Source organism: Lolium rigidum, chromosome 1, assembly GCF_022539505.1.
Source record: "Lolium rigidum isolate FL_2022 chromosome 1, APGP_CSIRO_Lrig_0.1, whole genome shotgun sequence".
Classification (NCBI taxonomy): domain Eukaryota; kingdom Viridiplantae; phylum Streptophyta; class Magnoliopsida; order Poales; family Poaceae; genus Lolium; species Lolium rigidum.
Genome location: NC_061508.1, coordinates 32,835,793 through 32,861,824, shown reverse-complemented (window position 1 = coordinate 32,861,824; position 26,032 = coordinate 32,835,793). Strand labels below are relative to the sequence as shown.

At 46.0% G+C, this 26,032-nt stretch overlaps 2 protein-coding genes, 1 non-coding gene and 1 pseudogene across 3 annotated transcripts; all 4 read right to left on the bottom strand.

The window, feature by feature from the left end:
• Positions 1-790: 790 nt before the first annotated feature.
• LOC124706481 lies at positions 791-7,225 on the bottom strand (annotated as a pseudogene).
• Positions 7,226-7,500: 275 nt separating this feature from the next.
• LOC124706472 (trimethylguanosine synthase-like) lies at positions 7,501-10,444 on the bottom strand. The gene is made up of 5 exons (XM_047238139.1): positions 9,930-10,444; positions 9,702-9,837; positions 8,254-8,345; positions 7,778-7,901; positions 7,501-7,673 (listed from the first exon to the last, which is right to left on the bottom strand). The coding sequence occupies exons 1-5, from the start codon at positions 10,442-10,444 to the stop codon at positions 7,605-7,607; spliced, it is 936 nt and encodes a 311-aa protein (XP_047094095.1). The 3' UTR covers positions 7,501-7,604.
• A 273-nt stretch (positions 10,445-10,717) lies between these two features.
• On the bottom strand, positions 10,718-19,588 carry LOC124670722 (origin of replication complex subunit 1-like). Its single transcript, XM_047207201.1, has 17 exons — positions 18,843-19,588; positions 18,391-18,526; positions 18,150-18,302; positions 17,899-18,042; positions 17,667-17,818; positions 17,491-17,590; positions 17,270-17,392; positions 16,993-17,154; positions 16,797-16,854; positions 16,539-16,717; positions 15,787-15,904; positions 15,550-15,620; positions 15,277-15,372; positions 14,399-14,475; positions 13,390-13,473; positions 11,112-11,256; positions 10,718-10,993 (listed from the first exon to the last, which is right to left on the bottom strand). The coding sequence occupies exons 1-16, from the start codon at positions 19,574-19,576 to the stop codon at positions 11,193-11,195; spliced, it is 2,451 nt and encodes an 816-aa protein (XP_047063157.1). The 5' UTR covers positions 19,577-19,588; the 3' UTR covers positions 10,718-10,993; positions 11,112-11,192.
• On the bottom strand, positions 18,165-18,242 carry LOC124685534. The gene has a single exon (XR_006997521.1). It is a non-coding gene; the product is annotated as a small nucleolar RNA snoR28 (small nucleolar RNA).
• Positions 19,589-26,032: the final 6,444 nt, after the last annotated feature.

Here is a 26,032-nt window from a genome sequence, read left to right as displayed (position 1 = left end):
TGTGTTATTTACAACAAAAAATAATCAATGACAAAACCAACATAATAATTAGCTATTTACAACAATAGTTAACACCAATTTAAATAAAAATATTAGTTGTTTACAACAATAGTTAACAACAAATTTTATAAAAACTTTACATGTTTACAACAATAGTTAAAAAAATACCAAAATAATTAGTTGTTTACAACAATAGTTAAATAACAATATTGTAAAAATTTACTCCAAAGAAATCCAACATTATAAATTTACTCCATAATTACAACAAATAAAATTAACAAATTCAAAAATGATCACACCTAATTACAACAAGAATTTCCAATCCAACATTATAATTTTCAAAGTGGAATGCGTTTACAACAAATTTAGAAGTTGTTTTTAATAATAACTCACTAACTATTCCAACTAAAATAATCGTTGCCAAAAATCGCCATGATTAGCAGTCCAATAGGCTACTGGTGCTAGTGTCTCTTATCTTGTGTACATCTAGGATACTATTGCATGGCCTGGTACCTGTGTGTATCAAACCTTGCATGAATCCCATCATGAAGAAGAAACAAGCCCATGGCGAACATTAGTAGGTTGTCCAGACAAGCGTTGGAGACAATTAACCGCCCACCCGAGGACAGTAATTTTACAAGCCAAGGCTCAATTTTTACTGCAAGTTTCCTTACGAGGAAAAACCACTGCTCCCTAGTTAATTTCCGATCAGAGATGGGCAGCCCCAAGTAGGTGAAAGGGAAGGCTCCCAGCCTACAATTGAGTTTGTTGGCGATACGATTCTGGCACCTCAATGGTTGTCCCATGACGATAACCTCTCTCTTGTGATAGTTGATTTTAGGCCCGACATGTCTTCAAAGCACATAAGCAGGAACTTCAGGTTTGCAATATCTTTCTCTGAATTATGAATAAGGATGAGTGTGTCATCCGCGTATTGGAGGTGTGATATTCCCCCCGGAATAAGATGCGGGACTACCCCATGAATCTGACCCGCCCTCCCGGCAGCACTTAGGATTGTGGAAAGCGCTTCTCCAATGAAGTTGAATAATAGCGGAGAGAGTGGATCCCCTTGTCTCACCCCTCGTTTGTTACGGAAGAATGAGCCAATCTCCCCGTTGATCGAGATAGCCGTCTGTCCTCCTGTCACCAACTGTGAGATACGGTGGATGTACCCCTCGTCAAAGCCTTTTCCTCTGAGAACCTCTGCCAGGAAGTCCCAGTTCACTCTGTCGTAAGCTTTTTCGAAGTCTAGTTTGAGGAGAATCCCTCCTAGCTTCTTGGACTTTATCTCATGGATGATCTCGATAAGAGCAAGAGGCCCATCCAGAATGTTCCTGCCCTTTATGAAAGCAGTCTGGTTTGGGCTGATGATTCTGTTGGCCACCGGGTCGAGCCGTGACGCGTAGGCCTTGGCCACAATCTTGAATATGACGTTGATGAGTGCTATTGGTCTATATTGGGTGATCTGATCTGCTCCCGGGACCTTGGGGATAAGGGAAAGGATACCAAAATTGAGGCGGGCAATGTCTATGCGCCACAGCACAAAGTCATTGAGAATGTGTAGGATTCCCATTTTTACCAAGGGCCAGAAGGATTTGAAGAAGATCACCGGTAGGCCGTCCGGGCCAGGAGCCGTGTTTGTTTTCATATCATTCACGATGTTGTCCAATTCCAGTTCTGTGAAGGTGAGGGCTAGGCCAATATTTTCTTCTTGCGACACCCTTTGTCGATCAGACCAAGTCTCTGGCGCCAACCCGCAGCCCCTAGTTGTGTTTGTGCCCAGTAAGAGCCGGTAGAACTCATACACGTGTTCCTGGATCAACCGTTGATCCGTGATCGGGCCATTTGGAGTGTTGAGGACAGAGATATGGCACTTGCGCCGACGGCCGTTTGCAACCGCATGGAAATACGCCGAGTTTGCATCACCCTGAAGTGCCCATCGCGTCTTTCCACGCTGTCGCCAGTGCTCCTCCTCTACCCTATAGAGGTGGAGTAGTTGCTCCTCTAGATGGTATCTCTCTGCCCAACCCTCTTCATCCAAGCCACCTGCTTGGAGATGGAGCTGAGCGGTCTGTTTCAAGCAAAGTATTTTTTGCCTCTTTGGAGTCGCGCCCCAAATTATGGATCCATCCTCTAAGATGTTGTATGAGTCACGTACTCATGAAATTCCACCAGTTTATGATGTCTTTGCCTCCGACTTTGTTACTTAGCTTCTCCCACGTAACCTAGACCAGCGGAGGGAACTCCGCTCGCTCTAGCCAACTGGATTCAAAGAAGAAACGGTTACTGCGGACAGGGGACCCTTCCCCTGTGTCAAACAGCAGTGGAGTGTGGTCCGATCCGAGGCTAGTTTCGGCCGCCAGGGAGCAAAGAGGGAAGATGGATTCGAATGCAGGCGACATGAACACTCTATCTAGTGCCAAGCGAATTGGATTGAGCTGGCGATTGGTCCAAGTATACCTCGCCCCTGTTCGAGGTATTTCTCTAAGTGCCCAGTTCGCAATGTTTTCATTGAATAAGTCCATCAAGGGCCAATTCAGGTTGCTGTTATTCTTGTCTTCTGCTGCACGAATCAAATTGAAATCTCCTCCCATGAGTAAGGATCTAGTTGTAGAGGCAATCTTGTTGGAGATTTCTTGGAGGAAAATTCTCGCGCATCCATGGTCCGCTGCACGAACGCTTCTTTTTGATCCTCTTTTCTAAAAAAAAAACATGGGGAATACATCACTATAAGATGTAGCAACTCTAGGGCACTTGGATACAGCTGCAGCGTACATGCTACGCCTGCAAATAAGTGTTACTTGTAGAAATGAAAATCCAATCAGGGCCGGCCCTGACCCATGGCAGCCATGGGCGGCCGCCAAGGGCCCAGGCCTGGAGGGGGCCCAGGATCGGGGCTTTTTCTTTGCTATGGGATGAAAAAATTTAATACACATAACTATTATTGAATAGGCCCACCAAGGGAGTATCGGCCAGCAAGCATGCCGATCGGTCCAACTCCTCGTGTACGTTGTACCTGTACGCTACGATTGATTAACTTTCCTGTAGTCTAGATGATCGATTTCTGGATGGTTCATCTTTCTTCGACCCTTCCTTTGTCTCTGGCTCTCTGCGTGTTGCCGATCGCCTTGCATGGCTGCCCTACCTGCCTCCCTGTAGCCATGCCGGAAGATCGCCTCGTCCAGCAGCCCGTCCTATAGTCTCTGTAAGTCTTGTTTAAATCTCTCAACTCCCATCTAACCCATGTCTTGTTCTCTTAATTCGGGTTCGAATTTGATGTAAATTCATTCACAATTATAGGTGTTACAATACCAAAACAATTGACCGGTGCTGTGAAAAATAAAAAGAGAAAACTAGAGAAAGCTATCCAAATGTGTCAGTTGCATATTGCATCCTCTTGACGATTGTAGCCTCAGCTGAAAGTTTCTCTAAACTGAAGCTACTCAAAAACTGTTTAAGGTCAGCTATGTTACAAGACAGATTGAATGGCTTGGCTACATGCTGTATTGAGAAGGATATCTTGGAAAACATTGATCTTGAAATTATTGTGAATGATTTCGCATCAAGGAATGTGCGAGAAAGCTTTTTGGAGAAGCATTCAAGCATAATTGTCGAATGACTCGTTATAATTTGGTTTTTATTTGAGGTAATGAACTAGTAGAAAATACTTTCTAAATTTTGATACTATTTTATTATTATTTCTTGAAAGTTTATATATCTAGTTATATGTATATATTGTCTTTAAGGGGCCCTTTTTTTGACTTCGCCCAAGGGCCCTAAAATACATTGGGCCGGTGCTGAATCCAATGTGGCGATTCTCCCGTGCATGGAATGTCCGGTGCATGTTTCCTCTGTCAAATTTACAAAGATTTTTGCTTTGCGATTTGTGCACCAGGTTTTCAGTCAGTGTCATTGTGCTTGGGAAGTCTCAATCTTATTAGCATGCAATAAAACAAAATGATCCCGGGACAAGGACATTTCTCAATGAAAGCAACGCGGCGATCCTACGCTCGCTGACCAAAGTCAAAGTTCACACGACACCCGCAACTTCCTCACTGCAAGTCTGCAAGTCGAGAGCCGCGAGGTTGTTCTTGCTCGCCTTCCCTCCGCCGTCCACTTCCGCCAGGAACTGGGCAAACGCCGCGCGGCCGGAGCCGCCATCTTTCCAAGACACAGCCGCACCGTCCTTGTGCACTGCCGCCCGCGCCCTGAGCGCCTTGCCCTCCTCACACTCCATGACGAGCCTCACCTTGGCCTCCACCTCACCGGCTTGGACAAAGAGAGCAACACCATTTTTCTGCCTGTCTTTTCCGAGTAAGTACACATCCGCTCACGGCCGTCGTAACTTATGTTTTCTTATATATTTCTTCCATTGCCGATCATTTCCAACATTCCATTTCAATTGCATGTGTTGAGCAGGGACAAATACTGCACACTCATCATCCTAGATCCAAAGTGGTCACTAGCCCAAGTATTTCGACTCGTCGAGTACGACGACGAAGAAAGACTACACGAGAATAAGGGGTGTTCTCGATGAGGCTATCCTTGGCTACTCCAAAAGTGGAGGCACCTTCGACAAGAATGGGCAATATATCAGGCCGGACACTAAAAAGATCGGGTTCAAGCACGTGATCAACTTCCCTTGTATCAAGCAGCCAGCTGGCAGCATTAAGGAGGCCTTCTATGTCCTCCATCACCTTAAAGGGTTTGTCGAGGATGCAGAGATGATGTCTCTGCCACCTAGTAAGCGAGACCCCATTAAAATGTCGAGGGAAATCAGTGATGATGATCTTAGAGAAGACTTCCATCGCATCCAAGTAAAGCTCTCGGAAATTATCTTACAAGATGTATCCAACGGATCGGGGCTCTTACACGTAGCCAGAGCGTTGCCTAAGAGGGATATCGAAGAACGCCTACATAAGCAGGGTGATGGAAGGACGTGGACGACGAAGGACTTGTACAAGCCGTTCCCGGAGCCGCTCAAGAAGACGTCTCGTTGACCGAGGCCGGTGTGCCTAGCATTACTTTGAATCGATAGACAATTTGCACCGTGTTGTAAACTAAACTTGCTTAATTTGCTCGAAACGGTGGTCGTCGTTGTTGGACTTCAGTTACTATTGTAGTCGTTATCGTTGAACCATATTACTTATGTGATACCGATGCTATATTTCTTTTAGGTTTATTATTATTTCCTTGCTTTAATTCTTGTGAATATGTATGCATGTGAACCCTCTAACTCTTTCCATTGCGTTATATACTAATATGCCTTGTGTCCATAGAGATGACGTACTACGTCGTGTTCGAGGGGAGGGTTCCAGGAGTGTACGAGGAGTGGGAGGAGTGCAAGAAACAGGTGCACAAGTTCAGCGGCAACTGCTACAAAGGGTACCCGACTAGACACGAGGCGGTTGCCAAGTGGAGGGCGCACCAAGCGAACAAGAGCAAGATGAAGACCTTCCTTGTGCTCTCGCTCTTGCTCACCATCGTCGCGGCGGTACTCTATTTCATCCTAGTGTAGGCGGCGGCCGGTGTCACTTCGTTTGTATCTAGAGATGATGAGAACTTTCTTAATTTGCATGGATTATGAGTTGTATGGAGCTATATGTATAACTCGATCGGGCTCTAAGTAATGTGATGATGATGTGATGATTATATATGTCCATATTATATCTGTCTATATTATGTCAGTATATAACCTGTATACGGTGTATAAAACCAGTATAAAACATGTATAATACACCAGGGAGCACAAAATCGAGTATACCTGTACATAGTTCTGTGGCGCACCAAAAAATAATTCTGTGGCGCACCTGTTTCTGTGGCGCAGCTACATCACATGCGCCACAGAACTACTTATTTCGTGGCGCACCTGGCCCGGTGCGCCACGAAACCTTATTTCTGTGGCGCACGACCAGGTGCGCCACAGAAAGCTTATTTTTGTGGCGACGTTTCTGTGGCGCACCACCCGTGCGCCACAGAATCAATTTTTCGTGCGCCACTGATGAGGCTTTTCCTACTAGTGCGCCCCTGATGCCACCAGACCATCTCCGCGGCGACCCCCATCTCGCCCACCATGAGCAACTTGTTCATCTTCTGCTCCGCGTACAGCGGCCAGCAGATCATCGGCACGCCGGCCATGACGCCCTCCAGCACCGAGCTCCACCCACAGTGCGTCACGAACGCGCCGGTGGCCCTGTGGCCGAGCACGTCGACCTGCGGCGCCCACAGCTTGACGACGAGGCCGCGATCGGCGGTGCGCTCCAAGAACCCGTCCGGCAGGAGCGCGCCGAGGTCCGGGACGCCGCCGTAGGGGGCTCGCACGACCCACAGGAACAGGTGGCCGGAGTTCTCCAGACCAACGGCGATCTCCCTGAGCTGCTCCGTCGAGTGGGCTCCCCACCCCACGCTCCCGAAGCAGAGGAACACAACGCTGCGGTCCGGTTGACCGTCCAGCCAGGCCAGGCACTCGTGCGTGGGTACGGTTTCTTCGCGCGCGCTCTCTATCAGAGGCCCGACGCAGTACACCGGAGGCAGGACCCAGCCACCGCACGAGGCTCCAGCGACTCGTACGTGTTCACGAGGATGTCGTCGGCCTCCGGGATCCTGCACATCGCGGCCATGGTCGCCTTGTACGTCTCGCTCTCCGGGTCCTGGAGCACATCGCGTACAAGGTGTGAGGCCGGCATGGGCGGGAGGCCGAAGAAGTCGACGGTGCTGTCCCCTAGGTCCTTGAAGCTTGCCCGGCCCTCGCCAACGCCGAGCACGGAAGGAAGCTAAGATGGAGGCGAGGAGGGTGGTGGCATTGAAGGTGTACATGGTGTAACAGGGGATCCCGAGCTCCTTGGTTACGCCGAGCGCTTCATCAGACATTGAGTCGGCGACCACGGCGTGCACGCGCTCCAAGGAGAAGAGGAAGTCGTGGAGGCGCCCGTTGTAGCTAACCACGAGGCGACGGTACCAGAGGCTGAACGACGACAGCGGCGGAGGCGCGCCGATGAGGGAATGGTCCTGGACGGGCGGGGGGGAGCGTGTGGATACGGACAGACGGCATGGAGGAGGCAGTCCGGCGGACGACCGCACCAAAGGCGGCGTTGTGTTCCGCGGCGCGGCCGATGAGGGCGACGGAAACGGCGTAGCCATGCTCGAGGAGGGCGCCGGCGAGCTGCATCATCGGGACGAAGTGGCTCACTGCGAGGCCGGGGTACAGAACGACGGTCTTCTCCATTGGAGATTATGGACACGTACGGCACCTCGTGTTACTGGGCGCGGCTTTGGTGTCCTTCTAATCACCCTGCAACTATAGATCAACACCGCGGGATAGATATGTGACTGGTACTGGTCTGGTGGAACGGGAGGAGCAGCTGCAAATAGTTTCGTCTGCTATGGTGGAACCTCATGCAATTATTTCCTGTCGCCAGGCCTGAACAGTTTAACACACAGCACTGGTGTAGTGAAGAACAGTTAATTAGTTGCACAAGATCCAAAATTTCAATTCATACGTACGGGACTAATTTCTCGTGCCCAAATTTGGGTACTGTGCGGGGAAGGGGCACTCGTGAAGAATATCTCACTGTTCTTGATTTCAACCTCGATGATGGTCTTGGTCACCGTGCTGCATTTCCAAAATACGCAGTAATTCCTTTGAATCTGTGTTGCACATAGTTCTCTTCACTCTAACAAAAGCTTGAATGTCAGGGTATCTTACTGGGATGATAGCTGTAAGAATTTCATGAAAGATGCAACCAAAGGTCGGGAAGAACGGTAATATCAGCCATACCTCAAAATCTAAGGGAGGAGAACACAACCAGGATAGCTCCTCTACTTGGACTATGTCCACATTTCGTGGCAAAAACATGATGATATTACGGGCTATTTTCTGAGCTGCTTGAAATAACGTGTACCTGCATACAAAACCAACCATACGGTAGTAACATTTATCAAAGTTAAAAATATATTCACACTTGTTAGTAACTACATATACCAGTAAGTACCTTGCCAAAATAGTATACCAAAAATGCGACAAATATACGAGAATAATGCATCAGTCCACTTACACTTTTCCTTTACATGAGTCCAGTTACACTTGAAATGTGCAATCTTCCAGACGCAACTAAACGTTTACCGGCCGACAATTATACACGTGTTCATCAAAATGCCCACTAAACTTAAACTGCTTAAAACCAATACGAATTTATAGTTGGTTTTTATTCAGTGTTGTGGTCAGGACACAAGAGAATTCAAGGAGGAGCATACCCATCTTTTGGCTTCAACATATCGAGGGTGTAAATAGGAGTCTGATTGTATGATGGCCCTCCCCATGGTGGTGAAAGGAACACCAAATCTGCCTGGTATAAAAACAGTAATCAGAAGAAAAAAAAACGTAATATGGAAATGACTACCCATTATTGCTAGTTGGATGGGGCAGTTCTTCTTCATGAGCTTTATTACATGAAGCTAACCATATGAAGGAGGGTGATTTCATTTTGAAACTAGACTACAAGAAGATATACAAAAAAGTTAATTAAAGAAATGTTGCTAGCTAAAAGGCCTTTAATTTAAATTGGTTGGCTGGTAATAAGCAAGGTTAACAGGCGGAGCATGACAGTGCTTTTTTGAATGTTGAATAAGGTAGGAAACAGAGCAAAGGCCTACGGGCAGAAATAGCCTCTCTCTCCGTTGCTTTTCAATTTAGTTGTTGATAAACTGGCAGCGATGTTAATCTAAAAAGTAACAAGCACATCAGTAGTTACAACTTCCCATTGAGGCCTTTGACCTTAAGTATGACGAAACATTTCTGGTATTTGCCGATGAGTTTGTGAGAACATATCTGGCCTCGCAATTAACTTTGAGAAGGAAAACAGTGATCTATCTGGATGAGAACATTAATAAGCAGTTTTACTACACTAGTTTCCTATGAAATGTCTGGGGACTCATGCCAGCATAGTCAACCTAATAAGGGATTGATAAACTTCAAAAAATAGGTGTGTGCTTGCTTGGACAGCACAGAAACTTTCTTGGGTTGGGAAAGCAACTCTGCTCAAGGCATGTCCAACCGCAATCATGTGAACACTTCTTTCACCTATTTCGAATAAAACTGCACATGGAAGATGTGGAGAAGATCAGGATGTAGTTGGGCATGCTGGCCTAATCGAAATGAAGATAGCTAGCCAACTATGGGGACTAAATTAATCATCTATTACTAACGAAAGTATGTATAATGCAGTAGAAAAATTACAAACATGAAGGAAAAAATAAATCTTGAGTGTGGGATTGGCACTAGCAGGGCTGTTTTAGTATGACAACCTCGTTCACTAAGATGGCCCTAGCAGATATGAAGTATACCGAAAATCAGGTCCCTCTTTCCATAATATGGAAATTTCAGAGCATTTTGGATTATCAAACTAACCAACATATCCAAAACTACATGTCGCGATAGTTGGTACTGGGGTACATGTTAATTCCCTACTCGCACTACTCAAATCCACACATAACAGAAGCTATAAAGTGAGCCCAGGAATGCTCATGTAAATTAACCTCTCATATTTTTAATGAATAGGCATACGGATTTCGGACATGAAGTTGAGGAATCAGAGGTGAGATGTTGATGGATGGCCAGTTTCACAAGAATTTCTGCTATGCAAGCACAAAGTGTGACGTTCACAGTCATGTTCGTCATGCAAAACTGAACAGGGATAGCGTACCTTTAAGGAAGGCGCGAGCCGGAAGAAATCGCCGACCACGAACTCGATCATGTCCTCCACGCCGTAGATCCTGGCGTTGTGCCTCGCCAGCTCCACCTTGCGGGGATCGATCTCCACCGCGACCACGTAGCAACCCCTGCACGAGACCGGGATGCCGGCGACGGGATTAGCGGGAGAAGGAAGCGAAGCGACCTGGAAACGGAAAACGGAAAGTTCATCGGCGGGTGCCTGGCTGCGAACTGGATGGAGTTGCCGCCGACGCCGGCGAACGCGTCGACGACGAGGCCGGCGGGGGAGGCGCGGGCGGCCTGCGCGGCGGCGATGGCCTCCGGGGTGGCCGAGTACCAGCCCTCGGCGTCCATCAGCACGCCGCGGTCGTACAGGGAGAAGAGGCTGTGCCGGTGAGCCCAGTACTTGCCCGCGGCAGCGGCAGCGGCGGGCTCCTCTTGCGGCGGCTGCTCCGCCTCCGGGCGCTTCGGCTTCGGCGGCGCCTCGACCTCGCGGGTCGGGGTCGGCGAAGGGGTTCGGGATTGGATTCCGCATCTAGGCTTCTCGGAGGTCCGGAGCGGCGGCCGGAAGGAGGGGGAGACGGCGATGAGGCTGCGCTGGCGACGGCGACGGCGGACGATTTTCGGGATGGCGGCCAGCAGGCGAAGGAAGCGGTGGGGCACATTGGTGGGGAGGAGTGTCACGGCGTTGGCCCGGCGGCGAGCGATGGGTGGTGTGGCGTTGCCTTTTGCCATCACTGAGCGACACAGTATTGTGTTCGTTGTTTGGTCTTCTCCTGTGCAGGGTTTGGACTGGAGTAGCAGTACGCCAGTAATGGTTACCTTTTTCAACGACAAAAATGCTGGAGGAAGACCATGCGTTGTGAAAGAAAAATCTCTGAAAAATAAATTACAGAACATCCGTTTTACAGGATGGTAGGGATTTGAACAAACTAGTCAAAAAAAAAGGAATTTGGACAGATTGGTAAAAAAAAGATTTGAACCATCAGATTCGTTAATATTCTCACAACAAATAAACAATTTAATGTTATAGATAGTCATGTTACAAGTGAGAGTAGAACTAGCTCACATGAGGCAGTTCACTACAACAACGTTAAACAACATGCTTCCACACAAGTTCCACAAATGCAAGTTCCCTCGCATCTTACAACCCATGGCCGCAACTGAGAAGCATTTCGTGCAGAATGTGGCAGAGCTTCTTAATTTAGATAGCGACTGAGATGCCTTTGGTGCAGCAATTGGCTCCACAGATCAACCACGGGATTTTGAGTATGTTCCAAGTTTCTGCAGAAGATACGGCAGAGTTACTTAGCTTCACAAGACAATGCTCAGTCACCCAAAAAAACAAGATGGTCACAACCAGAAACTTCGGTAAGGTGAGGAACAGAGGGCATGAACTTACTATAGAAGTACACAGGGCTGTTGCTCCCCAAGAGAACAAGAAATGCAAGGCTGGGAAAAATGGCCACTATAGATATGAGATTTACAGGTACTTAGACAACCAAGGAAGATCTGGGGACTCCTTGAGTGCAAAGGTCACATCGTCGCTGCCAACCAACAAAACAAAGATATTAATAAATGAGAAAAGAGGTTTCCACAGATAGTAATATCTTAGAACTGTGTTGTGGCTCCAGGGTTTCGGTAGAGATAGGTAAAAGGGGGAAACACCTCCTTATTCTTGTTCGATGGAAACTGGGTATCAGATTTTATCTATGAACCAAACTTAAGAGCATCTCCAGTCGCGTCCCCCAAACCGTCCCCCAAACCGCGCCGGATTGAGCGTTTGGGGGACGTGTTTCGTTCGTGCCGCGTTTGGGGGACGTCGCTCCCGGCCGCGTCCCCCAAACAAAATTTCGCAAATTTTAAACTTGACTAGATTCGATTAGATTCGTCCAAACTTACATAGATTCGAACGAAATTTGACTAACTTTAAAACTAAACCTAATCTAGAACCACTTGCGGCGGCCGGAGGCGTCGTAGTACCGCCGGAAGTTGTACATCTCGTCGGTGACGACCTCTCGCTTGACGCGCTCGTCGACGGGCTCGTCCACGGGCTCGTCCTTCACCAAGCCGCTTGGTCCTGCCTCGCCGTCGTCGGTGAGGTCCACCAGCGGCTTGCCGGAGTCGCGGCTGGGCAAGGCGCTCGCCGCGTCCGAGTCGCCCCTCCAGGCGGCCTTGTCGTCCATGGACGCCAAGAACGCCGCCCGCAGCCCCGGGCAGTCCTCGGGGTCGTCGCCGCCGGCGATGAGCCGCTGCCGCCGCTCGTACTCCGCCGGCAGCGCCGCCGCGACGCTTCCTCCGGCTCCTCCTTCACCTCCGGCTCGGGATGAGGAGGGCGCCGCCGCGCCTCCCTTGCTGCCGCCCGCTGCCGCTACCGCCACGCCTCGTGTTGACGGGCGTCGCCGGCTCCTCCTTGACCTCCCGTTTGGGAACGGTATACGGCGCCGACCGGTACGACGACGACGGCGTCGATCGCGCCGGCCCCGAGGAAGAAGAGTGCGAGGAGGACGAGTACGTCGTCCTCCTCGGCTGCCATTGAGGAGAAGGCGGCGGCGACGACGGCATCTCCGGCCCGCGGAGCGCCGTTGCGGAGGCCGCGGATGACGTTCTCGAGGGTACGCCCGGAACGCCCCGCAACAGGGCGCGGCCTTCCCTGTTCCAGGCTGTTGGGCCCGCCGATGAGCCCGTCGGTCGCTGTGCGGCTCGACGTCGTACTTGGCCTTGAAGTACGTCGTCCACCGATCGTCGTTGTCCTTGGCCGCCCATGTCGGATCCGCCCGCTCCTCGGCGGTGAGTTGAGCCCGACGGGCCTTGATGGCGTCCCGCCATTGCTGCGTGTCCGGCTTCGGCGGCGGCGGGATGCCAATGCCGTTCACGGCCATCTTCCAGCCCGCCGCCGCTTGGCGGCCCGCACGTCCGGCGGGACCGGATACCGGGCGTGGTGCGGCGCCCACGCCTCCGCCACGGTGAGGCTGCCGCGGCCGAAGCCGTTCGCCGCGGCGATCTTGCGGGAGGACGACATTTTTTGAGCGGCGAGTAGAGGATCTGGGAAGGGGAGGCGGCGGCGACGAGAAGGATTATGATGAGCGGCGATAACTGGAGGGCGTCTTAAAACAGCGGCGGCAGCGGGTGGTTGCACGCAATAACTCCGGCGCGGACGGCCACGCGGCCATGCACGACGAGACGCGTCCCTGCGTCGCCCGGGAAAACAGGGACGCCATTAACGTCGCTTGACCAAAGGTAGGCGACGGGGTTTTAGCCTTCCGTGCCGCCGACGCGTCGGCCCCGCCACTCCCCGCCTCGCTTCGTTGTGTCCGGCGTCCCCGGAGCGTCCCCGTGGGACGGGGACGGGCTCGGGGCGCCGGACACCGTATCGGGCCGCGCCGGACAAAAAAGGGCTTTGGGGGACGCGGCTGGAACGCTTTTTTTGTCCGGCGCGCCCCAAATCGCTTTGGGGGACGGTTTGGGGGACGCGACTGGAGATGCTCTAACTATCCCCAATTTAGCTGAACCTACTTGATTTCTCTTTATATATCTGGCTGGTAGGCATAGCATATGCATTCAGCCCTTTGCCCATCCGCGTGATAAATGATACTTTTAAGATTTAATAATGGCTGCGAATTGATAGTCTTCAAGCTGTTCTGTAATGCCTGTTTCAAAGGGCAGTTTTGCAAGCTAACCTTGGGTAGTTGAGCTGCAGCTTCTGCAACTTATGCTTAGTGCCTTCCTCACAGAGAACTATCTTGCTCTCACCAAGCTTGCAACTGCAAGAGAAGAAAATTAGAAAATTGTGTTTCCAGAGAACACAACTGAAACAACATATGCTTTGACAATAGAGGATGTAGCATTCGGGGCTAAGGATTTTTCCTTTTCAAATGGAAAATGCACCATTAGTGGGAAATAATGAGCCTGGTAGAGAATGTATGCAAATAACAGAGCTCTGGATTAGTTTAATCCTACCATAGGATCAGACTAGCATTGAAAAAACACTATGGCAACAATAATTTCCAACATATGCAGCCTAACGGTGAAAGCATTATTTTCTGAGTTGTTTCCATGTAGCAAGTTCTGTGCGATGGAAATACCTTTTGCCCAAACAAACTAGGGTCAGACTACAGATGTAATCATTTCCCCAAAGAGTATGCAACTAATTAAATTAAATGCAGTAATTTCTTAGCAGTAAGACCAATTGGACCGGCATATCCTTCGTTACTAGACAGCAAAATTCGGATTAGCATTATAGAGAACTAGCCATCATTGTCTTTCTTGAATACCTAGTGCAGTGCCAGCTAAGGTAGAATAAACACAACACCAATATGATTTCCTAGTGCCCACAGAACCTTTAGCACTTCTTCACAATAAACCTATCATATAAATTTTCACTTGACGAAGTTTGGTAACATCAATAAAAGGAAACAAAGAGCATAAAACAACATGCACTTGACCAACCAGTATGCCTGACATGATGATAACCCCAAAATTCAAAGGAAACAGCATTTCCAATCATGGTATGACTTCTCTTGGAACAAAAAAATGACAATGGAACTGCATTTGTAACAATGCACCGTATAAGAGGCAACAGTAATACTATCCACATCATACATGATGTACGTGAACATGAACTCAAGGCAACCATATGTAAAAGCAACTTTAGCAGCTTCATGCAACGTGAATACCAGGATCACTTACCAGATTTTCAGGAGAGTGTCATATCCAGGCAATAGTTCTCTATTGGCGTGGCACCAAGAGAAAACAGTCGATGCTAGCTACAGGATAAAAGGATATCACATGAGATTTCTCCTCAAATGCACCTAAAATGGACATTAATTCGGTAACAAAAGGGCAGGCTTTCCAGTAAAATGTGAAAGAACACTGACAGTAAACTTCTGTAGCAAGTATGACTGAATGAGAAAACAATTTCAAGGCTATCATTCGCATGGAAACTCAGCCAGAGAAGAAGCTGGAAAGAACTGTTGGTTATATGGAAGAATAGTTCAATGAGAGGAGACTGAATGACAACTAAGTAATTAGTCGAATAGTTTTTCACTGCAGACCAATATACTATTCCAGAAAATAACCAGAGCTTTGAAGCCATTGGAACAACAAAAATTTACTGCATTCATGAACGGTAAATTTGTGTTGTTCACTGTTCTGATGAATTTGGAAAAAAAACATTTCGGGCCTAGATAGATTAGAATATTGGAAACCACTGCATACTTGGTAAGCTTAAGGTTGGGGCAGCCCGCAGGCACGAATTTGGGAAAAACTTAGTTAGTGGTAAGCAAGGAAGGTTGCCTAAAACAGATCGACGAGGCACGAATGTTTTTTTTTCTTTTTCCATGTGTATGCTGTACTCTGCCCTTTAGAGCTGAACTTCTTTCCACCTTTTAAAGAGTTATCGAGAAACAGTTCTTTTGTGTTCTTGTCGGAAAAAAAAACATGGCTAAATTCATCAGAAAAAATCGATGTAAACAAAAAGAATGGATCCAGAAGGAACAGTTGAAACTTTACCTTTGCTGCATGAATGCTAATGACCAATATAGGAATTACCAAAAAAATGCGCTCACCTTATCAAATAATACTTCGCCTAGGCCACTTCTGTATAATTCGTGAACCATAGCAGCCAATATAATTTTTCCAAATTTTGGGCAGTTCTTCATTACCTGTAGGTGCGCAAAAATTGCTAATGTGAGATTGGACGGTCAGCAAGTATTACTGTTTGATCTGGTCAGGGAAGAAAAGTACATGTGGTTTACCCCAACTGAGTGAGCTGCATACTACATATCAAAGTCAACACAAATTAGGAGTTCAGATAAGAGGCAATTGTTATCTCCACTCACTTGAATATGTGGTGCCTGAAAAACTTCTTGAATCGCGTCTTCTATATCACCCATGCAAACAGCACCATTTCCTATAAGTATTGGACAATGTTCAGTGGACTATTAAACAGTTTGGAGCTTAGCTGTCTGAACAAATGGAGGGAGTGAAATAGGATAAATGTAAGCATAAAGATAGCGTAAACCTAAGTAAGGTCATTTATGAATACGTTATTCAATCGCAGTACATGCATACGGTACCTCCTGGAGATGGAGTCTGTCCAACTTGTTGTAGTTGTTTAACACGGTAATCTGCAAACTCTGCAGCGCGTCTACAAATTTCTAAGGCACGCCTAGCATCGCCAGACATAGCAGCTACCTGCACAAAAAGGCAATCAACTGAGATGAATGAACATGCATGCTAACAGAACACTTGCATGGTCTAGCCTTCTTACCTGACAGAACATAGAAGCTAATTAGTTAGCAGGTAAAGATAAACAACCAAATTATTTTTATTTTATTATTGCTCCAGAATTTAATTTTTTTTCTTAATGCTATGATGATGAAACTCAATACAAGGAAATTTTCTATTGAATGGAGTAGCAATTGGCAACTACTATTCAATGGCACCAGACTGCATTGCTGAAACTCGGTTTATTCCATTGACTTCCATCAGTATCAAACAGAATATTTTGTGCTTTCAATCACACTGTTCGAAAAGGGAAGACCATATAAATAATCAAAGCATGATTCACTCTACTAATTTGTGGGATCCTGTATAACTTAAGTATTTATTATGAAACAAAAGGAAGCAAAAAAATAGCTACATCATGAAGGGTCTATACGCAGATAGGATAACTTAACCTTCAGCTGTAGGACCTGGTCTTTAAATATTATCAGAAAATCTCAGATCAGATGACAAGAGAAACAATCATCATGGACAAAAACAAACAAAGATACAAGTATATGAGAGCAAATATGTACACATGATACAGTGATCCAAAGTTCCAAACCTTTCTAGAAGCAAATTCAATAGCTTGATCTTCAAAGGCATCGATACCCTTAAGACGGCTTGTTATGATTTCTTGCAGTTGACGATAATTATAAGGGCCAAAACACAGCCTTTGAATACCCATCCTACTTGAGATGCGAGGAAATAGCTTTTCTGGAAGATCCATTGTGTTTGCTATACCTGCATTAAATAACAGCACACCAGAGAATAAATACTGGCTAGAGACCAAAATCACAAGTCAAGACAAAGTTATAGGTACCTATAATAACTAGGTTTGAATTTGGCTTGGTGGGCCAATCAAGGATGTTATACAGCACCTGGTAAAAAGATCAATCAAAATGTCAATGAGCATGCAATAATGGAATGTTGCCAAACGACAGGAATATTGGGCATTCTCTCAAGAACAAAGTTAAAAATTATAAAGCTACTAAATAAGTTAAGCTAGATTTTATTACCGACTGATTTCTTGTCAAAAGAAGATCAAGCTCATCAATGAGCAAAACAATTGGTTGGTTTGCTTGCTTTCCGATTTTAATGCCATCTGAAAAGTGCTCGGTTAAATAATGAAGAGCTTTTTTCCATCCAACCCTATGCCCACTCAACTGTTCATATATAACCTGCATATTTTATGAAGTGTGCCTGTTATAAGTTTATGTTAACAGATAAGGGATTGTATATGCTATACTTGAGTGGAAATTTGCCATTTCTTAGAATACTTAGAAGTTTGTATACCTTGTAGATATTCTCTGGAGAAGCTAATTTGAGACCATTGATTTCTATAAAACAATAAGGCCTCAGAGCTCCAGAATCAAATTCAGATCTCAACCTCCTCATGACTGCAAGTACACTCATAGTCTGCCATCAACAAAGCACGTGCAGAAAATGCAGTTTAGCATTCAGCCACATCAGAAGAATCAAACCATCACCACAGCCATGAAATAAGGGTTGGTTACCTTGCCAGTACCAGGCACACCATGAATGTACAGGCAGCGTCCTAGACATTGGTCATTGCAAATTGCATCCTTCACAAATGTAGATATCTCCTCCATTTCTCTGGCACAAGAATTCTATTCAGTAACAGTTTGCGTAAGATGTTGATGAAACACGCAGCAAACATGACTAGACATACTTATCCCTGCAAGGCAATGACTTGGGAAGAGTAGCCAATAACAGCGTAGCTTTCGCCTTCTCCAGAGCAGTCTTTTGATGGCACCGAACATGCTCAGGTATTTTCCGGATCCCAATCTTTTGCAGGCCATATATCCTCCCTGTCCGTGAATTCTACGAACAAACATGCATTTCAGTAAAGTAATGGAAAACTATAGGGGGAGAGGTAGAGGGGGGTGAGGAAGAGTTCGTACAGCAGCCAATCCATGAGATAGGTTCTTTCTGGCCACGTAACGTGTGGCCGGTTCATCCTCCTCATCATATTCTGAATCTTCGTCAGTATCACTGACATAATCATTATCAGCATTGTAAGGCTCGTCGCTGGGATCTTCTTTTGTCTACACAATAGTGGAAGGACAGGATCACTGGCAATTCACTATACCATAATGATGATCCAAATTTCTGTGAACAGAGTTTCACAGATTTGAAGTTTCAAAAGATGTACCTCAGGTTCATCATCAATATCTGCCAGCCGCTTAAAATTATGCCAATGTACATCATACTCATATTCACAATAAAATACATCATCTCCTTCATTAGTGGCATCCCTGAACTCTTTGGGGCTCATGACAAAACAATGTCTAAGGATAGTTTCCATCTGTAGAAGCCACAAGAACAAACAAAGTAGAATCAATAAACATGGTAAAACAATGGAATGAAACATAGCCAGGAAAAACACTAATCACCTCAATGTCTCCAATATCATTACTACGATAGAGCTCTCTCCGCAAATTATGTGGCTGCCTTCCTGCTGCGGTCTCTTCAGGAATAATGTACCACCTCACCTTTGCCCAGAATGCTCCATCTGGCTCCCTCCGTAAACTGTTGCACATTATTGCTATTTGGTAAGTAAATTCATGAGTTATAATTGATTGCAGTTAATTGTTGAGAACTAGAATCATTTCTGTAACAACAAGCGTGTCTAAAACTAGATTCCTGCCTTCTCGACACATTATTGTAGGTTGAGCCCTTGTCCAATTGCCAACACACTTCAAATTCTCCAAACTTATCCAAATTCTATTGCACTGTGACCAACTACACCTAATTCTCACATGAATAAGAAAAGCAATTCACAAAATAGTAATACTTTTGGCAACAGGAACCTCGGAGTCTCCTCTGAATTTGAGTGCGAACTAACCTCTCAATGCGTGCAGCCCATAAATCGCTGGAGAGAAGCTTCTCTTTGGCTGTCCTCCTGATCCTCTTCCCAGCGGGCGGCTTGGGTCTGTCAATCGCCCTCCCCGCACGCTCGGCTTCACAGTATGGGCACGCCCAATCCCCCTCGGGCACACGCCGCAGGGGCGGGCGCACGCACCTCAGATGGAACCCGCCGAGGCACGCGTCGCACTCCACCATGACCCCGCCGCTGGTGCGGAAGCACACGCGGCACTCCTCCTGCTCTGGGTCCTCCACATCCGACTCCGCCCCCTCCTGGCGCTTCAGGTACACGTCGTCTCCGACGGCGAACTCCCCGCCGTCGTACACCACCTTGCGGTAGTACGCCCTCTGCTTCGGCAGCCGCCTCTGCCGCTTGGGCTCGGCCTGGCTCGGGGTTTTGGGCGACGGCGCGGCCCGCTTCCGCTTGAGGGTGGGCGTGGGCTTGGGCTTCACCGGGGTCGCCGCGAGGTCCTTGGCGGGGGTCTCCGGGAGGTCCTTGGTGGGGGTCTCCAGGAGGCGGCGGGATCTGCGGACGGTGGAGGGCGTCGCCGGAGACATCGGCGGCGGCGAGGCCATGGATTTGGACCTCCGCCTGGGCGTAGGCTTGGACGGGGTGGAGAACTCCATCTGGGCGGCGGCGGAGGCGGCGGTGGTCTTCGATGGAGAGAATTTGGTCTTGGAATTGGATCTAGTCGGGGTGGCGGAGAGATCCATTTGGGTGACTCGCCGGAGGCCGGGAGGGAGGCGGGGCAACGGTAATTTGAAACGGAATGGGCGATTGGATAGACGGAGTTAGGGTTTGTCGGTTTGCCGCCCAGGACTTTTCACGCTTTTACAATTTTGCCCTTCAAAGAATGGGCAATGCAAAATCAGGCCCAAACCCGACCGACATGCAAGTCCGGCCCAGGATTTTCGGGCCGGCTCGGGTCTGACCTTCCGGGCCGGGCTGCCCATGCCCAGCTGTAGCCTAGCTGCTCAGGCCAGCTAGAATCGACAAAACTTATTTCCCACTCATTAGCAGGTGTTACCACGTCCGCCCGCGTGCGGGCGCCTGTTGGGCTGGCCCATTTTATTGGTGTGTTCGAGGTTCGTCGTTCGTTGCTGCACGCTCGCGGTTTGTCTGCGTCTTTTCTGAAATTCTTCTGGTTCTTCAGTTCTCGATTCGTTTTCTTCAGTTTTCTTCAGTTCTCGATTCGTTTTCGCTTTTTCTGTTTCTTTTATTGTTTGAACATTCTAAATTTGAACAATTTTTAAATCTGGGCAGTTTTCAAATCTGAACATTTTTTAGCCTTAACAGATTTCAAATTTGAGCAAATTGTAAATTTCTACAAATTTCAAATTTCAAGCAAATTTCAAATTTAAACAAATTTTGAATTTCATTAAATTTCAAATTTTGAGCAAATTTAGAGTTTATACAATTACTTTAAATTTGAACTTTTTCAGCTTTAAACATTTTTTATAATCTGAAATTTTGCAAATCTGATTTTTTTTAGAAAAATCAATAGAAAAAAAACGGAGAAGACCTTTCTTGGGCGGCTGGGCCGGACCAACACGGAGGCACGAGGGGGAACCCTGCGTGCGTGCGCTGCTCCCGCACGCACGCAAACTGGGTATAGGGAAACCCGCCAAACTCCTTTCTACTAGGGCAGAAATCAAACAACCGGGCCTAGATTCCACGAGCGGCTCCATGCCGAGGAGACATGCTGGCCAATGTTGACCACACAAAAGACAACTATTTCTATCTCCTTCCTAATCAATGCAGGGCCCATGCTGCTCTGTCCTTTGCGGTAAAAAATGGACATTACCGCTAGATCAAGGGCAGACGCATACAAACATATTAAAAAAAGCCATTTTTAATGTCCGCACCCGAGGTAGATGGAAACAAATCATGTCCAAAATTTGTTGGGCCGCTAGAGATACTGAAAGTTCAGAGATGGTAAACCTAGAGGGGGTGAATAGGTTTCTACAAATTTTAATTCTTTCTTTGCAAAGTTAAGCTTTATGGGATATAAAGATGAGTCTAATACAAACTATGTGAAGCACCCTATATGATGATACAAGTAACTCGAGCACGAAGGCTCTCACAGGCAGTTATATCACAAGTAAAGAGTTCGGTTAGGGATAACCGATAGCACGCGGAGACGAAGGTTTATTCCCGTGTTCCCTTCCTTTGCAAGAAGGTACGTCACGTTTGGAGAGATGGGGGTCCCACGAAGGATTCCCCAACGACACGAAGGCTCACCTTCTTCTCCGAAGCCTATCCCACGAAGAAATAACTCACTCACTTGTGGTATACTTTGAGGTAGCCTCCAAACCTTCACAATCTTGTCAGGAGCACATCCACAACCCAGATGCTTCCGGACCTCTTTTGCCCACCTATGGTTTCTTGAAATCCTAGAGAGCAAGTATCTTGATGAATACAAGGGGGGACAAGATTTGGCTTGGTGGAACTATAGATCAAGACCTCCTCTAGCTTTTCCCTGGAGGGATTTGAGTTTGGGTGGAGGAGGAGGGGGGTCTGAAGGTTTTAGAGCTCAACAATGGAGTATGAGAGAGAGAAAAATGTCTTGAGCTTTTGCACTGGTTGATACATCTCCGACGTATCGATAATTTCTTATGTTCTATGCCATATTATTGATGATACCTACATGTTTTATGCACACTTTATGTCATATTCGTGCATTTTCTGGAACTAACCTATTAACAAGATGCCGAAGTGCCGGTTCTCGTTTTCTGCTGTTTTTGGTTTCGAAATCCTAGTAACAAAATATTCTCGGAATTGGACGAAACGAAGACCCGGGGGCCTATTTCGCCACGAACCTTCCGGAAGACCGAAGAGCATACGAAGTGGGGCCACGAGGTGGCCAAACCACATGGCGGCGCGGCCAAGGGGGGCCCGCGCCGCCCGTGGTGTGGGCCCCTCGTCGGCCCCCGACTCGCCCTTCCGCCTACTTAAAGCCTCCGTCGCGAAACCCCCGATGCGAAAAACCACGATACGGAAAACCTTACCGAGACGCCGCCGCCGCCGATCCCATCTCGGGGGATTCGGAGATCTCCTCCGGCACCCTGCCGGAGAGGGGATTCATCTCCCGGAGGACTCTACACCGCCATGGTCGCCTCCGGAGTGATGAGTGAGTAGTTCACCCCTGGACTATGGGTCCATAGCAGTAGCTAGATGGTTGTCTTCTCCTCATTGTGCTTCATTGTTGGATCTTGTGAGCTGCCTAACATGATCAAGATCATCTATCCGTAATACTCTATGTTGTGTTTGTCGGGATCCGATGGATAGAGAATACCATGTTATGTTAATTATCAAGTTATTACATATGTGTTGTTTATGATCTTGCATGCTCTCCGTTACTAGTAGAGGCTCCGGCCAAGTTTTTGCTCTTAACTCCAAGAGGGAGTATTTATGCTCGATAGTGGGTTCATGCCCGCATTGACACCGGGACGAGTGACGAGAAAGTTCTAAGGTTGTGTCTGTGATGTTGCCACTAGGGATAAAACATTGGCGCTATGTCCGAGGATGTAGTTGTTGATTACATTACGCACCATACTTAATGCAATTGTCTGTTGCTTTGCAACTTAATACTCGGAAGGGGTTCGGACGATAACCTCGAAGGTGGACTTTTTAGGCATAGATGCGGTTGGATGGCGGTCTATGTACTTTGTCGTAATGCCCAATTAAATCTCACCTGTACTTATCATGACATGTATGTGCATTGTTATGCCCTCTCTATTTGTCAATTGCCCGACCGTAATTTGTTCACCCAACATGCTTTTATCTTATGGGAGAGACACCTCTAGTGAACTGTGGACCCCGGTCCATTCTTTAATACTCGAAATACAAATCTGCTGCAATACTTGTTTTTACTCGTTTTCTCTGCAAACAATCATCTTCCACACAATACGGTTAATCCTTTGTTACAGCAAGCCGGTGAGATTGACAACCTCACTCGTTTCGTTGGGGCAAAGTACTTTGGTTGTGTTGTGCAGGTTCCACGTTGGCGCCGGAATCCCCGGTGTTGCGCCGCACTACATCCCGCCGCCATCAACCTTCAACGTGCTTCTTGGCTCCTCCCGGTTCGATAAACCTTGGTTTCTTTCCGAGGGAAAACTTGCTGCTGTGCGCATCATACCTTCCTCTTGGGGTTGCCCAACGAACGTGTGAAATACACGCCATCAAGCATATTTTCCGGCGCCGTTGCCGGGAGATCAAGACACGCTGCAAGGGGAGTCTCCACTTCTCAATCTCTTTACTTTGTTTTTGTCTTGCTTTATTTTATTTACTACTTTGTTTGCTGCATTATATCAAAACACAAAAAAATTAGTTGCTAGCTTTACTTTATTTACTGTCTTGTTTGCTATATCAAAAACACAAAAAAAATAGTTTACTTGCATTTACTTTATCTAGTTTGCTTTATTTACTACTGCTAAAATGGCCAACCCTGAAAATACTAAGTTGTGTGACTTCACTAGCACAAATAATAATGATTTCCTATGCACACCTATTGCTCCACCTGCTACTACAGCGGAATTCTTTGAAATTAAACCCGCTTTACTCGAATCTTGTTATGCGAGAGCAATTTTCGCAGTGTTAGTTCTGATGATGTTGCTGCCCATCTCAATAATTTTGTTGAACTATGTGAAATGCAAAAATATAAAGATGTAGATGGTGACATTATAAAATTAAAATTGTTTCCTTTCTCATTAAGAGGAAGAGCTAAAGATTGGTTGCTATCTCCGCCTAAGAATAGTATTGATTCCTGGACTAAATGCAAGGATGCTTTTATTGGTAGATATTATCCCCCTGCTAAAATTATATCTTTGAGGAGTAGCATAATGAATTTTAAACAATTGGATAATGAACATGTTGCTCAAGCTTGGGAAAGAATGAAATCTCTCGGTTAAAAATTGCCCAACCCATGGACTGATTACTTGGATGATCATCCAAACCTTCTATGCAGGACTAAATTTTTCTTCACGGAATTTATTGGATTCAGCTGCTGGAGGTACCTTTATGTCCATCACTCTTGGTGAAGCAACAAAGCTTCTTGATAATATGATGGTTAATTACTCGAATGGCACACGAAAGAGCTCCACAAGGTAAGAAGGTAAATTCTGTTGAAGAATCCTCTTCCTTGAATGATAAGGTTGATGCTATTATGTCTATGCTTGCGAATGATAGGACTAATGTTGATCCTAATAATGTTCCACTAGCTTCATTGGTTGCCCAAGAAGAACATGTTGATGTAAACTTCATTAAAAATAATAATTTCAACAACAATGCTTATCTGAACAATTCTAGTAATAACTATAGGCCATATCCTTATAATAATGGTAACGGTTATGCTAATTCTTATGGGAATTCTTACAACAATAATAGGAATACACCCCCTGGACTTGAAGCTATGCTTAAAGAATTTATTAGTACACAAACTGCCTTTAACAAATCTGTTGAGGAAAAGCTCAATAAAATTGATATTCTTGTTTCTAGAGTTGATAGTCTTGCCTCCGATGTTGATCTTTTGAAATCGAAAGTTATGCCTAATAGGGATATTGAAAATAAAATTGTTACTACAGCAAATGCCATCCAAGTTAGAATTAATGAGAATATAAGATTAATGGCTGAACTCGCGTGCTAGGTGGGATAGAGAAGAAAATGAAAAACTAGCTAAAAAGGAAAATGTAGCTAAAGTTTGGACTATTACCACCACTAGCAATGCTAATGATTCACATGTTGCTGCACCTCCTACTATCAATAATAAAATAATTGGTGTTGGCAATGCTTCTACTCCTAGTGCAAAGCGCGCAAAATTACCTGAAACTGCTGAAACTGCTTGTGATAAAACTGCTGAAATTTTTTCCAACCTTGGGGATGATAATCCCATTGCTTTAGATTGTAATGATTTAGATTTTGATGATTGCCACATCTCTGAAGTTATAAAGTTCTTACAAAAACTTGCTAAGAGTCCCAATGCTAGCGCTATAAACTTGGCTTTCACAAAACATATTACAAATGCTCTCATAAAAGCTAGAGAAGAGAAACTAAAACTTGAAACTTCTATTCCTAGAAAGCTAGAGGATGGTTGGGAGCCCATCATTAAAATGAGAGTCAAAGATTTTGATTGTAATGCTTTATGTGATCTTGGTGCAAGTATTTCGTTATGCCTAAAAAAGTCTATGATATGCTTGACTTGCCACCATTGAAGAATTGTTATTTGGATGTTAATCTCAGCTGATAATGCTAAAAAGAAACCTTTGGGGAGAGTTGATAATGTTCATATTATGGTTAACAATAACCTTGTCCCCGTTGATTTTGTTGTCTTGGATATTGAATGCAATGCATCTTGCCCCATTATATTGGGAAGACCTTTTCTTCGAACCGTTGGTGCTACTATTGATATGAAGGAAGGTAATATTAAATATCAATTTCCTCTCAAGAAAGGTATGGAACACTTCCCTAGAAAGAGAATGAAGTTACCTTATGATTCTATTATTAGAACAAATTATGATGTTGATGCTTCGTCTCTTGATGTTACTTGATATACACTTTCTGCGCCTAGCTGAAAGGCGTTAAAGAAAAGCGCTTATGGGAGACAACCCACATTTTTACTACAGTATTTTTGTTTTATATTTGAGTCTTGGAAGTTGTTTACTACTGTAGCAACCTCTCCTTATCTTAGTTTTATGTTTTGTTGTGCCAAGTAAAGTCTTTGATAGTAAAGTAAGTAATAGATTTGGATTACTGCGCAGTTCCAGATTTCTTTGCTGTCACGAATCTGGGTCTACCTCCCTGTAGGTAGCTCAGAAAATTAAGCCAATTTACGTGCATGATCCTCAGATATGTACGCAACTTTCATTCAATTTGAGCATTTTCATTTGAGCAAGTCTGGTGGCCTAATAAAATCCATCTTTACGGATCTGTTCTGTTTTGACAGATTCTGTCTTTTATTTCGCATTGCCTCTTTTGCTATGTTGGATGAATTTCTTTGATCCATTAATGTCCAGTAGCTTTATGCAATGTCCAGAAGTGTTAAGAATGATTGTGTCACCTCTGAACATGTGAATTTTTATTATGCACTAACCCTCTAATGAGTTGTTTCGAGTTTGGTGTGAAGGAAGTTTTCAAGGATCAAGAGAGGAGTATGATGAAATATGATCAAGGAG

Excerpts from the sequence above, each read along its gene's own strand:
- LOC124670722 (XM_047207201.1), bottom strand. The coding sequence starts at position 19,576 with ATGGATCTCTCCGCCACCCCGACTAGATCCAATTCCAAGACCAAATTC. Across the intron at positions 17,819-17,898 it reads TATCTCATGGATTGGCTGCT|AATTCACGGACAGGGAGGAT; the intron begins GTACGAACTCTT and ends GTTTGTTCGTAG. Across the intron at positions 16,855-16,992 it reads TTTTGACAAGAAATCAGTCG|GTGCTGTATAACATCCTTGA; the intron begins GTAATAAAATCT and ends TCTTTTTACCAG.
- LOC124706472 (XM_047238139.1), bottom strand. The coding sequence starts at position 10,444 with ATGGCAAAAGGCAACGCCACACCACCCATCGCTCGCCGCCGGGCCAAC. Across the intron at positions 8,346-9,701 it reads GGCTCGCGCCTTCCTTAAAG|GCAGATTTGGTGTTCCTTTC; the intron begins GTACGCTATCCC and ends TTTTTATACCAG. Across the intron at positions 7,674-7,777 it reads CTCCTCCCTTAGATTTTGAG|AGTGAAGAGAACTATGTGCA; the intron begins GTATGGCTGATA and ends AGCTTTTGTTAG.